Source organism: Lichenostomus cassidix, chromosome 25, assembly GCF_008360975.1.
Source record: "Lichenostomus cassidix isolate B80296 chromosome 25, HeHo_3.0, whole genome shotgun sequence".
Classification (NCBI taxonomy): Eukaryota; Metazoa; Chordata; class Aves; order Passeriformes; family Meliphagidae; genus Lichenostomus; species Lichenostomus cassidix.
In genome coordinates this window covers 620,569-634,506 of record NC_139505.1, presented here as the reverse complement: position 1 = coordinate 634,506, position 13,938 = coordinate 620,569, and the positions used below count along the sequence as shown (strand labels likewise).

At 56.2% G+C, this 13,938-nt stretch overlaps 1 protein-coding gene across 7 annotated transcripts in view; it reads right to left on the bottom strand.

Annotated features, from left to right (window-relative positions):
- MEF2D (myocyte enhancer factor 2D) overlaps positions 1 to 13,938 on the bottom strand; it is an 82,600-nt gene that overhangs the window by 8,789 nt on the left and 59,873 nt on the right. For 6 of the 7 annotated variants that reach the window (XM_085082705.1, XM_085082700.1, XM_085082701.1 and 3 more), the window contains 5 exons: positions 11,386 to 11,442; positions 7,675 to 7,865; positions 7,310 to 7,330; positions 4,018 to 4,147; positions 754 to 991 (listed from right to left, as the gene is read on the bottom strand). In XM_085082705.1, the coding sequence (XP_084938831.1) occupies positions 754 to 991; positions 4,018 to 4,147; positions 7,310 to 7,330; positions 7,675 to 7,865; positions 11,386 to 11,442 (637 nt within the window). The remainder of the gene's footprint in view (positions 1 to 753; positions 992 to 4,017; positions 4,148 to 7,309; positions 7,331 to 7,674; positions 7,866 to 11,385; positions 11,443 to 13,938) is intronic. The other variant, XM_085082706.1, reaches the window with a different exon arrangement.

Sequence of the window (13,938 nt, the reverse complement as noted above, 5' to 3'; positions counted from 1 at the left end):
TGCCCATCCATCCATCCATCCATCCAGCGCTTCATGCTGGAAATGTCAGAATCTCTGACACAGTGGCTGGGGCAAAGTCGCTGATCCTCCCTCTCCAATTCAATTCCTGCCTCTCTTTGTCATGTGATCATAAGCACATTGCTCAAATCTTAATTTTGACTGAGTAATTCTGTGTGTGGATGCTTTATTCCAGACTAAAAGCAGATCCACTCCAGAAAATATGGTCCAAGATGCAAGTGCTTGTATTTTCTGCCCTGGAGGAAAGCAATCTATTTGCAATACTAAAAGCCACCTTCTTCCTATACCAGCAGGGCACAATTCCAGACACCTTATCCTGTAATGTCCATCCCATCTAACACTGCCTCTGGCTGGTGCTCAGCTCCCTCTAGGTGAGTGCAGGCATCAATCCCACTGTAGACAAGCAGCAGGACGAGGCTCTCGGATCATCCCCAAATGCGCGGCCACCCTGATCTCAGTCAGGGACTCTGGGTCACTCCTATAGCGACAGGGACTGGATGCCCCAAATTTCACAAGCTGGCTGGGCTGGGCCCTCCTGCAGCTGAGGGTGGGCACACAGCTCCTGCTCCCCAGGAACACAGTGTGGACACACCGGGGCCTGATACTGGCAGTCCAGAGAACCCAGGGAGGAGTCACAGATGGGGCTCTGAAGGTTTGGCACCTCAGAGGAATTCCCCATTTCCCTCTTTGCTTTTACAACCTTGGCTGAGTGGCCCCAGCAGCCATGTCACTTACATTAAGTTTCCTAGTGACACCGGGACCAGGTGCTGCTGCTGCGGCTGCTGCTGCGGCTGCTGCTGTTGCTGCTGCTGTTGCTGTTGTTGCTGTTGCTGCTGTTGCTGCTGTTGTTGCTGTTGCTGCTGCTGTTGCTGCTGCTGCTGCTGCTGCCAGGCAGAGATGTTGCCAAGGGACAGCCCTCCAGGTGAGCTGAATGCCGGCAGTGAGGACAGCTCAGCACTCGTCAGCTGATAATCTGGAAGGGAAGGAGCCCTGCAGTCATTTCAATGTCAAACCTGTGCCCACAGAGCCCTTGAGCACTGAGAGAGGATGGAGACCCACAGGAGACACAAGCACACAATGTATGGCTGATCGGCTCATGCTGCGAGTGGCACAGAGACTCTGGCCATAGGCCACAGCTCTTGGGACCATGGAATGGCTTGAGTTGGAATCCAGAATCAATTAGGTTGGAAAAGACCTCTGAGATCCAGTCCAACCTACGACCATACACCACCACATCAACAAAGTGCCAGAGAAGGGACATTTAAAGGCCATCTAGTCCAACATGCAGGGAACACTCTCCACTATTCCAGGTTGCTCCAAGCCCCATCCAACCTAGCCTTGGACACTTCCAGGGATGGGGCAGCCACAGATTCTCTGCGCAACCTGTGCCAGCACCTCACCACCCTCAGTGTAAACAATTTCCTCCTCGTAGTAATCCAGTTATCTTCCACCCTCAAGACATGAACTGCTGGCAGGACCTCCATCCTCCACACCCCACAACACCCACCAGTGCCACTGTTCCCCAGGGACAACACTGGCCAGGGCAACCGCACGATGCAGCTGTGTCTGGCTGCCCCCAGGAAGGGCCATGAGCATATAAGACACCTCCAGAACCACCTCCAGCCAGATGTACACTGCACAGACACACTTCCTCCCCTCCTGGGGCAGCCAATCCTGACATCCAACTGTACTTGGCACATCCCCACCCGTGCCTGGGGCACCTCCACCTGTGCCTGGGGCGTACCTGGGACAGCCCCACCCATGCCTGGAACAGCCCCACCCATGCCTGGGACAGCCCCATGAGTGCAGTGTCCTGCATGGCAGCAGGGGGCGCTCCCCGCCTGCCGTGGGGACACGCAGTTGTCACAGTGTCCGTCCCCCCATCACGAGCCCCCCACACCCCCGTACCCCCCCACACTTGCAGGGCACTGCCATTCCCATGCAGAACCTCGGGAGCATCAAAAATCGCGGTGGAGCACCTCATACCAGGGCGGAATTTTACAAAAGCTGGGAATGCTAGTGGAGAAAGCCAGGGAAGAAAGTGCCACTTCAAACCTTGGTTAGCCATGTCAGCCCCTGACACAGACACTCATCAAACCCTCCTCACACCCTCTCCCTCCCCTCTTTCTCTCTCTAATTTCAGGTGTCTCATGGTTTCAGCTGTCCCCACCCCAGCAGCACACACAGAGGTGGCTGTGCCGGTGCTGAACTGCTGCCAACGCCACCGGCGGATCCCCGGCACACCCCACCCAATATCCTGGCACTGAGTTCCCTGCTCCACACTGTCCTCCACCCCCTGCACCGGCTATTCTGGTTTGGGAGCTCCTAACACCCACCCCCGCAGCCCCCAACAGGGCTTGAGCTGAAGCTGCCCCAGATCACAGAGCTGGGAATGGCGAGGTTTGACTGAATCCAGAGGCAGAGCTGGCACAGGAAAGGGCACACAGCCCTGGCCAGAGGGCAGCTCTGCACAACTGCACCAGCCTGAAATCCAGACAATACCCACCCAATTAACAGGTGAGTCCTGGGAGGAACACGCAGCAATGCTCCAGGCTGGGAGGTTGCTCAGGGCATCTGCACCCCTCAACCACCTATGCAATGATCATCTCTGCAGCATCACAGAATCATGGAATTATTTAGGTTGGAAAGGCCATCCGAGATCATCGAGTCCAACTGTTCCCCCAGCACTGCCAAGGCCACCACCAACCCACGTCCCCAGGTGTCACAGCCACATGTCTGTTAAATGCCTCCAGATATGGTGACACCACCACTGCCCTGGACTGTCTGTTCCAAAGCCTGAACATCTTTTCGACAAAGAAATTTTCCCTAATATCCAACCTAAACCTCCCCTGGCACAACTTGGGGCCATTTCCTCTTGTCCTGCCCCTTGTTATCTGGAAGCAAAGCCTGATCCCCACCTGGCTGCAACCTCCTGTCAGGCAGTTGTGGAGAGTGAGAAGGTCCCCCTCAGCCTCCTTTTCTTCTGGCTGAGCCCCCCCACTTCCTTGTGCTCCAGACCCTTCACAAATCAAGACAATTCCCAACCAATTATCAGGGCAGCACTGGTAGAACAAGAGGCAACACCCTGGGTTCAGAGTTTGCATCCTACAGCGATGCCCCCCATGCTCGCTCCCACAGCAAACACCTCAGCACAGACACTGCTGGCACTTGGGCAGGAATACAGCTCTACCCACGGTCAGCTGTGAGAAAAAATAACTACAGAGAGCTGAAATTTATGCCCCTCCGCCCTGAGCAGCAGCATAGGGCTCAATTAAGACCTATTTTGGGGATGCTGGCTGTGTCCAGCCTGGCCAGCGAACCGCATGGCCACGCAGGGAGAGGAGCCTCATCACACAGGACCGGCATCTTCAGGGCTACACCTACTAATTAGGAGAGGGAGTTCCCATCATGCCTGTTCCGGGTTCTTCCAGACAAGCAGCTTTTTACATTTTTGCAAACTTTTCTCTGAGACAGAGCAAGTTACACAGGCAGACAGCAAGTCCTCAAAATCTTGGTGATCTGACAGGTGGCAGATGAACAACCTCTCCTTGGGCAAGTGTGCTGTCACTGTCGCCTCGGGCTGGTTTCAATCCACTGGCCCAAATCAGATGTGCCTATGAGCAGGCTGGTTTGCATTCTTCCCAAACATTTGCGGACCTACACTTGGTGCCATTAAGCCCCTATTATGACATCCCCCTGAGCTCTCAAGAACCAGGGGATGGGTGTAGCTGTAATTATCATCCACTTGCACAGTGCAATGGGCTACATCAGCTCTCACAGCCCTTCTGGCTACGACAATGAGTTCTCAGCATTTGTATAATGACTTTCCCCTTGATTTTAATCCTGTGGAACCCTTGGACTCAACCATGTCTTGCAGTGGTTAGTTCCACAAGCACCACTGCAGCTGCTCAAGGGAGCACCAGGCACGTGCCTGCAGCAGCACATTTCCCTCTCATGTTAATTGAGCCACCCGAGAGCTCTGCCCTGGCCGTGTCTTACCTGTGTTGTACGCTGTGGGCATGGCCGAAAAGGGCAGCCCCTGCGTCAGCAAACTCGGAGTCGCCACGGAAACAACTGGTGTGGTCAGAGAGTGAGTTGCTTGGGAGACACCCAACCGCTGTGTGTTTTGCTGTGGGAGCAAACAAGGAGGGAGTTAAAGCCAAGATGGTTGGACTCAGTCATTCTTGTGAGTTGTGGACCCCCAAAACCCCCTGGGCATGCACCAGGACAGAGCATGGAGACAGTGGGAAAAGCAGGTTTGATCCTCTGGCCATTCCACACTGCAAAAAAGCAAAGTACAAACCACACCAGCTACTGACACTCTGGACCTTGTGACACTCATCTGCAGGTCACGGCCTTGAGTCCCCTTCCTGCCCAGGGCTGGGCTTCACCCACCAGGACCAGCCATGTCCCTGTGTGCATGGAGGGGGAGTATCAGCAGGATGCCTCAGACAGTTCCTCACTGTTTTCCAGAGGCTGCACATGAGACTTGCTGAGCTTCTAAAGAGTGACAAAGGGATCGAAGCAAACCCAGACCAGCTGAGGCAGCACAGAGCCAACACATCCTCCTCCTTGCAGCTCTGGTGGCCAAGAACAAGGCCCTGCCTCAAGGGAAGCTGAGGATGCTGAGCATCGGCCTCAAGATTTTAAAGGGACTCTGGCATCCCTAAACTTGAAGTCCAGGGCAACCTGCCGGCTCGGTGCCCTCACGAGGTTTGGGTGACTCAGGCATTAGCAGGTCCACTGTGGAAAACTTCCGTCCTTGGACCAGTGCACGCCAACCTCCCCCCATGGTTTTCCAGGCAGTTATGTGGGCGGATCTACAGGTCAGATTCAACCCTGTTTACAAGGTAGATAATCTGGGCTGTCTCTGCTGATCTGATTTAAATCAGACTCAAGAGGCTTGACTCTAATCCGAAGCAACCCAGCACACGTCACCCTGTGAAGACTGAGGCAGTGCCCAGCTTAAATCACGCCCGGCACAAGGCTGGCTGGGCCATAGTGAGCAGCCTTCCTGCAGCACCGAGGGCCTTGCAGGGCTGGGCATGGACTGTGCAATGCTTCCCCAAAACCATGGAGAGTCTCCTGGGACAAGGCTGGAGGCTAAAACCCTGCCCTGGCCACCTCTGGAGGGTGACAGCACCTGGCTGTGTGGGATTTTCTCACCCTGCGCCCACACTGCCCAGCCCACAGGTCCCTCCTGTGGCCCGGAGAAGGTGATTACCAGGGCTCTAATTGCTAAAGCTGTGGGGGGCTGCAGGAGCGTGTTTTCCTGGCACACATCCTGCTCAGCCACCCTCAGCCATGCCCATCGCCATGGGTTAAGGACACAGCAAGAAAAGTCTTCACAGTATGCAAGACCCAACCCTGTCCCTTTCCTGTCTGCACCAGGCACTGAGCCAGCCCAGTGGGATGCAGCCTGCACAGCCCCATCCCTTCTGCCACTCTCTCCAGTGCTCTGTGGCTTTCCCAGGAGAGCAGAGGCACAGGAATGAGTGTGGCCATGTCAGAGGGCAGGGCTGGGGGGACACCGGCTGGGCAGGGTGTACCAGCCCCAGGAACTCGCTTTATCTCCACCAGTGTGGGGATATCAGCCCCTGCTGCACCGGGGGAAGCATCCCAATTTTCACCCCAATCCATGCAGGGAGGAGGTGTGCAAGCTGCCCCCCACGCTGTGCCACTCACACCCCGTGCCCACACACAACACTCCAGGTGAAAAGTGCCATTCCGGTTGGTAACACACCATGCAGCATGCTCCCAGGGAATGGATCCAGTGAACAGACCCTGCTCCCCCTGGCACATTGGGAGTGTGGAGAGAAATGGAGGGACCCTCTGAGGGTTCAGAGGGAGTAGAGCATGCTCAGAACCGCAGGAGCAGCACCGGGGGTGGCAGGGCTGGGGCTGCGGGCAGTGGGGATGCAGCGGAGGGGCTGCTGACTCATCCTGCTGCCGCCTGGAAAGAAGTGGGAGCTGCCATTTGGAGAGAGGATCTGGTGTGTAGGTTGAGCAATATGGAGGGAGCAAATCTGGGGAGAAGGTTAGCAGAGCAGGGGGGCATCTGCACTAGGGAGAAGGGATCTGCAGGGACAACACTCTGCAGTCCCCTTCCTGATCCAGCTGTGACAAAGGTCCCTGTGCCACCCTGCCCACATTTTGTCACCCTCCACCCTCCTGCTGCCACCTCAGCTGGAGCGAGGGTATTTTTCCCTTCAGGCAAAAAACCCACCAGGTTAACTCATATCAACAATTAAAACTGCAAATGCCACCCCAGTGGATTTTTACCTAATGCTGCTCTGGTGTGTAGCCAGGGAATGCCCTGGGCAGTGGGATCAGGAATGAGCAGATGGGGAGTTGGGGAGTGACTGCTCTCCCGCCACAGATGGGGAAACTGAGGCAGGGAGATACCGGTAGGGGGCCACTAAGCAAGGGTTTGGGGACATGAAGAGCAGCAGACTTCATGTCTGCCAAAGCTCTAGCCCATCCTTGCCTTGGCCAGGAGTGTCTCCTTGCAGGCTGCCAGAGGGATTGGCTTACTCCTATGTTTTTGGAGAGCTTTTCCCTGGCTATGTGACCTGCATCCCGCAGCAGCTCTTGCCCTTCCCTTGCTGCGCTGACCTGTCGCCCATCTGCCCTGCACCAGAATAGCAACGGAGCAGAGTGAATCATTGCCACAAACAAGGTGGCATTCACTTTGCTGGCAGGGAGAGGAAAAAAAGCCATAAAAATAACACGGAAAACTGCCCCGTGCACAGGGGAGGTTTAGGGAGTGCACTAGCCAGCCAGTGGACTTACACAGGCTTTAAATAATATCCTTAATATGGGAAGAGCCCAATTTACTCCCTGTCGCTCATGTGCTGGCAATGGGCCAGGTCTTCCCGTGCTGTAGCTGTGGTGGCTCCAGCGAAGCCCAGAGACAGGTCTAGGGCAGTGGCAGTGCCCAGCCCAGCTCCACAGCCCCCAGAGGGACCCTGCCTGACCTCCCCAGGGGGACCAACACAGCAATTTTGGCCTTGGTGGAGAAACAAGCACTTTGCAGCTCATGTCAGCTCCTTCTTTTCCATAGGGATCCTGATTTTCCTAAAAGCATGTTTTTCTTGGGATTGATTTTCTGCAGCAGGATTGGCTGTAACACTGGTGCCTACATCCCTTTGCACTTCCAACAGAGGGCAAAGGAGCCTGTGTCCACCTCCTCTGCGTGCCCCGTGCCTCACCAAGCCAGGGCAGGACCAAGGGGACAAACGTGGGGCCCACGTCCCACCACACCGCCATGCACACTCAGCAGGGAACTCACCAGAGCCAAGTGGTCCTCAGTCTGTCCGTGGGAGAACAGGGAGAGAACCGAGAGGCACTGTTAACTCAAGCACCCCATCCCCACCATGCCCGCGCTCGCCAGCACCGCGCCCTCGCCTCCATGGGGTACGTATAGGTTACAGTAGTGCCTGGCGCAGGGTTTGCACCATCCAGGAAGGTGCAGGCAGGAATCCAAGCCTTCCTCCTTGGATCTCCCCTCCAGCATGGCTCCAGCCAACCCCCACCACTACAGCATGGAACAAGTGCCTGCACTGCATCTGCTCCAGCACCAAGTCCCCCCGTGGCTTGTCCTCTGCCAGGGGACCCATGCCCACCTGGTGTCCCAGCAGACCTGAAGGCACTCACCAGGTGATGCATCAGCCCCTTCCCACTCTGTGAGGTGATCACGCGCAGGTCTGGCTTGCGGCTGTTGGCAGCGAGCTGCGTGCTGTGCGAGGGCGGCGGTGGGGACTTGGCCGGGATGATCTTGCCCAGGCTGCTGCCATTGGACACGGGAAGGAGACCCGGAGAGGCTCTGGCACTCACGTAGCCATTTCCTGCAGGAACATGGGTGACAGAGAGAAAGGAGGTGAAGGCGTGGCAACAGCTGAACGCACGGCGGTGGTGAATGCATGGTGCTGAACACACAATGATGGTGAAAGCACAGTGATGAATACACGATGATGGTGAATGCATGGTGGTGAACACATGGTGATGGTGAATGCACGGCAACAGTGAATGCATGGTGGTGAATACATGGCAATGGGGAATGCACAGCTGTGGTTAACACATGCATGGTGAACGGTGCCGCAGTGGGGCTCTGTGAGTGCTCCTCCCTTGTGGAAGAGCAGCATCACATCCCCCCAGGATCCCCAAAATCCTCCTGAACCCAGACAAGCTCACCCTGCGGGGTGAAGCCAGGACAGGTAGTGGCCCCAAGCCCCCAGCACTCAGGGCAGCTCCTCAACCTGCAGGAACTCCCCATTGTTCCTGCAGTAACACCCAGTAAATCTCAGAGCCTGATCTGTAGCCAGGCTCTTTCTGTGCTTTGGCTGGGCACTGCAGACCTGCCAAGATGGGTAATTACTGGTACATTCACTTTTAAGGTCTCTTTATGATACTGGAGCAGTGTAAAGGGGCTGTGGCAGAGTGAGGACTCAGTTCACTGCTTCCACTGCCCCTTTGAAGATCTGAGGTTCCCTCCTTCTCCTCCTGCTGCCCCACTTAAGGATTTTATGTGCAAAGAGAGGGGAAAAAAAAGAAGAAAGGAAAGGAAGAAAAAAAATTAAAAAGGAAAAGATTTGATGAACATCAGGAAAGGAATAAATTGGATCAGATTACTGCTCTGATGAGGGTTGTTTTTTTTTTCATGAATAGGCCCCAAAGATAGAAAGGCGTTTAGCAATCACCAGGATTCAGCCCTCATATTCATTGCACGTTAGACCGGGAAAAATAGGTCGCTGATTGCATTATTAATCACATCTACCATTGCGCTGCATCTGCATTTCAGCAGGCGGCTGGTGGCAGTGATGCCGCAGCCGCAGCATGTGGGGGCCAAGCGGCAGCCGCTACCTCTCCAGAGCTGTCCCGGGCTGGACATAGCGGTGATGGGCTGAACTGGGCACAGGGGATGGCCATACTCCCTGGGAGATGCAGATCTGATCCCACGCATGGCACCAGGGATGGGAGGTGCTGCCCCAGTGGGTGCCTGGAAGCTGCCATCAGGGACACCCATGGTGGCCAGGCTGCTGCAGGCTGGCAACTCTGGTATCCATGTCCCTGATGGAGGGGGAGGACCAGCTTTTCTGTCCCCAGCAAGGTGTCCTCCCAACCCCAAATCACCGTGAGCAGCCATGCATGAGGCATATGCGTGGTGCATCAGGCCCTGGTACCTGTGTGCACTGTGAGCTACTGGAATCCTGCTCACAAGGCCCCTGGCTTTTAGATTTATTAACAACGAAGATGCAGAAATTCCCCAGGTGACCTTGGCTACTCACAGTGCTGGTGGCCATGGAAAAGCCACAAGAAATGTTAAACCCTTTGATATTCTCCTTCCCAAGGCAGCACCGGCATGGATGCACACAGGGCTCTCATGGTGACTCCCTGTTTGAGGCACACCATGTTATCTGTGCATCACCTGGGGTATGGATTGGGGTGGTCCTTGTGCTGGATGAGAGCTGGTTGGGTTCCAGTGATGCCACTCACCCCCACAGATAGGTGGCCTTGGGCACTGTCATTGCTGTGTTCACCCAGCCTGGATCCGGCCATCCCCAAAAGCCAGAGAGAGAAGGACTACTCTCCCACCAGGATTTCCCAACCAAGGGCCCCCACCAAAAAAAAGAATCTAGAAGTGGAGCACTCTGGGCTGCCTTTGCACCACCCTGGTGTGAATTTGAGCTGGGACAACCAGGGCTCAGCATCCTCTCAAAGGCCAGGCGGGGTGGACCGGGTGCTGCATACCAAAGGTGGCACATGCCACAGAGCGTGGGCAGGATGCAGGGACACAGCGACATCGCTGCAGGATCCGGCCAGAGGCACCCGCAGCTGATGACTCAGAGGCAGCAGGTGATCACTCAGTGCTGCAGAGACTGCAAGGAAGGAGAAGGAGGAGGAGGAGGAGGAGGAGGAGGAGGAGGAGGAGGAGGAGGAGGAGGAGGAGGAGGATGAAGAGATGTACCAGGTATCTGAAAGCTGCAAGCGCAGTGCCATAGCCATAGTCCCTTCCTGCAGCCATGCGGGAGCCCCAGGGAGGGAGGGAGGGGGTCTGGGGACAGCAGGGGTCTGGGGCTGGCCACAGCCAGGCTCTCCCTGCTCCTCATGCCCGTTTCCTGCAGTGGTGGCAGGAACGCAGGGAATGCTTCGGTGACGTCAATGCTGACATTCACAGGGCCTGCCAAGCTCCGCACCCACCACGGCTGCTCCCGACAGCTGACATGGGGGCGGCTGGGGGGGAGCAGGGGCTGCAAAGGTGCCTGGGGGCCACGGCACAACGGCCCCTTCCTTCTGCCCTCAAGGATCAGCAAAGCTCCGTGTTGGGCGCTGCGAGACCCTGGGCAGACACAGCTCCACAAACTGTCCTGGCAGGGTTTGCTCTGCAAAGAAATCTCTCTGGCACTGGCATGGCTGCTGCCCAGCACAGGGAAATGGCTATTCCTGGGAGTGGCCAGAGTGCAGGGGACGTGGTCGGCTGGCCACAGTGCTACAGAACTGCAACTGAAACAACCCCACCCGCGCAACCAGTGGGACCTGGCTCCACTTTGTTTTTAACTGGGGCAACGTGGAATTTCACACTCCTCTTCCGTGCTGTCGGCTGGACACCCGCCACAAAAAGGCCCAGAAGGGGCGAGAACTCAAGGCTCCTGGAGCAAGGCTGCCTTTGCCCTGGGACGGATGGCATCCACCCTGCCAAGCCCAGGACCGCTGCCAAGCCCAGTGCCAACAGCAGCAGCTGCTTCCCAGCAGGACCCAGGGCCATTGCTGGTTTTTGGGCTGTGCCCACACCAGTAGTGGCCCAACATCCTCAGCCTGCAGATGGCAGAGGCAGATGTGGGGATGGAGATGTTATTAGTGCATTTTACAGCTGAGGAGCTGAGCCACAAGGCCTGAACCTCATTAGCACCAAAAATCTTGCAGTGGAAAGGGACCTTAATGAGCTTTTTTCCTTGCAGTAAAGTTCCTTTATAGGGCCCAAGTGCGAGGAGGAACTGAATGTTAATTGATCACCTGATGTTGGGGAAGGACCTGCTGCAGCACCGGGAGCTAAACCCAGAGCTGCCCAAATCCTGGTCTTCAGGGGTCACCTCCCTGATCTACAGCTCTCCCCGAGATCCAAGGTAGATGGACACTCCTCGGTCACTGGGATCTTCACTGAAACCAGCACCCCCAACAAAGGTGCTGGCCTGGAGCACCATATGCCAACCCCTCCCATTGCCAAGAGCAGCAAAATCTTCCCCAGCGCTTCCCTAGGGACCAGCAGTGCTGAACAGCAAAACAAAACCTTTTGGGATGTGCGGGGAAACTGAGGGCAGGAGTATCCCATGGAGCCAAGGGCATGGGGCTGAAGGGCTCCTCACTTACCCACGGGGCTCGGGCAGGCTCCATTCGTGTTGTTCAGGTCTCCCCCAAGCATTGCCCCTGCAAAGCAAGTGGAGAGATGGGGTTACCATCCATGTAGAAACAAGGTGAGCATCCCTGCTTTTGGGGGGCAGGAAGGCAGGGAGCACAGTGGAAAAAGGCAGAGGAGAAATAGCGGGATTGCCTTCCTAGGGAGAAAGTCCTGAGCAAAATGAGCAGCATTCCTGGTGATCAGGTTGGGAAACATTATCCAGGCAGATCCGTTTCCTTTGGGAAGGAGCCAGGTGCACAGGAGCCTGTTCCAAAGGAGGCAGCTTGGAAAACACTGCAGCTATTTTATTCCAAGCCCCCCTTTGGGGAACACGGGGCCACTGCTGCCAGGGAAGAGAGAGCCCCAGCAGCATGATGGGAAACACAATCCCCCCTTGTTATGTTCACACCGAATGGAAACCATCCTGCACTGCCAGGATGCCACAACGACCCAGACTCACATGGTCCCAACGCTTGCAAAGTGCCGATGCTCCCCACAAGGCCGGGAAAAACTAGACTTTTTTTATTCCCAAAAAACAGAACATTTTGCCTTGCCTGGAAGAAGACTTGATTTTTTTCTGCCTTGTTATGAAGTTATTTCTGAAAGCCACCTATTCCCCAGCCGGGGCTGCCTGACCACGCCGCGGGCAGTGATTGCAGCCAACAGCCGACGCGGAGGCTCCGGAGCTGCGACCGCAGTCAACCCGGAGCCCTGGGCTGGCGAACAAGGAGCCTCCAATGCCAAACCCCACCTCTAACCACTGCCCAACCCTTCTCAACCCAGATGGGGAAACCTGAGACAGAAACCTTTATCCAGCCTGTGGCTCTCAGCTTTGGGCTTGCAGAGAGCCCCTGAAAGCAGGAGGGTGGGAGGGCTGAGTTGCTGCCATGCAGGGAAGCACGCTTGCTCCCCATATGGGAGCAGGATTGGGAACAGCAGTGGTCCCAAAAATTGTACCACTTGAGAAAGGGCGAAGTGACCCTCTAAATGTGGCAGATGGGACACCACAGCACCCTCACCTCGAGGGATGCAGATACAAAGCCAGAGGTCCCTCTGCATCCAAAGTCCAGGAGAAGGGACCCCACCATGATTTTGTGGCTGTGCCCTGCTGTGGGACCCTACTTGCACCCTAGACACTGGGGTGCCTATGCTGCCAAAGAGGGCTCATCCCCTTGGGTGAGTGATGCCAACCCCACCCCCAGCCCCATACATTCCCCCTTGGCTGTCCTTCGCCCACACCATCCCTGAGCCAACAGCACCAGGCAGTACCAAGGCACTCACCCAGCGCTTGCTGTGCATTTGCTTTGGAAACAACACAACCAGCTACAGTGCAGCGCTTAAAAAAAAATTAGGGAAAAAAAGGAGTTTTTCTAACATGTAAGGCCCTGGCTCCTATAAACAGGATTTCTTCCGTGTCCCAGGCAGCGAGAGAATGAGACACAGATGGCCGGACTTGGAACACCTCTGCCTCCACAACCGCAAAATGATCCCCCTCAAACGAGCAGTGAGTGAGCTGGAAACAGAGAGCCCCCAGCGGGGTCTGCTTTACCAGGAAGCTTCTTCTGTTCTCAGCTGAGAGGCCTATGAGAGGGCAGGAGATCCCTGCAGCCAGAGCAACAGCTGCCTGTGCCCAAGGAGGGCTCTGCCACCCTGCCTGGAGCGAGACACTGCTCTCTGGGACCAGTCCTAGAGCAGAATGGCCGCTGTCCTGCAGGTCTGTGGCCTCCTCCTGATACACGAGCACCCTGAGGCACCTTGGAAACCCTGAGGGGAGAGCAGTAAGCAAGCAAGCTCTCTCTAATTCTACTGCATCCCAGACAGGCAATTCCTCCTGCTCACCCTGACGCATCACATCACCTGCTTCTGGAGGCACCTCGCAGCCCTTCTCTCCAAATGCATCCCCTTTGCAAAGCTCCCTGAGGGCAGACGTCCGGGTGGTCACTGACACCAGCTCTGCCATTTGCAGTCTGGGCAACTTTTACAGACCATCTGTGACGCCCAAAATAGTAGGAAGGGGCTTTCTGCACACTATTGTTATTTATGACTGCACTGCGGGACAGCCAGGCTGCGGTCACACGTTGTCCCTGTCCCACCCCACTCCCTCGTCACTGTAGGGGACGTGGGTGACAACTCCTCTCCCCCACCCTGCCCTCCACCACCCATCACCGGTCCCCACTGGAAATGACTGCTCCTCCAATCTGTCAGCAGAGCCACATGAGTAATCGCCTGCGACCAACTGCAACCAGCACGGCCCGACTCAGAACAGCCCTTTTTAGGCAGTAGTCCCGTGTCACCGGCGTGCCACCGGCGAGCGGGATGCTGGCAGCCACCCCCAAGCCTGGGAATGGCGTCGGGTGACTCATCTTGTATGGCCCAACCTCGAAACAGATTCCTGCAGGGATCCATCTCTCAAAAACACCTGGATAAGGTGGGGAGGTTGCCCTCGGTTTGGGGCCAAGGCACAGAGGGCATCAGTGTCTGGCAGGAGGGCAAGAGCAAATATCGAGGGGTGAACAGCCCTTCCA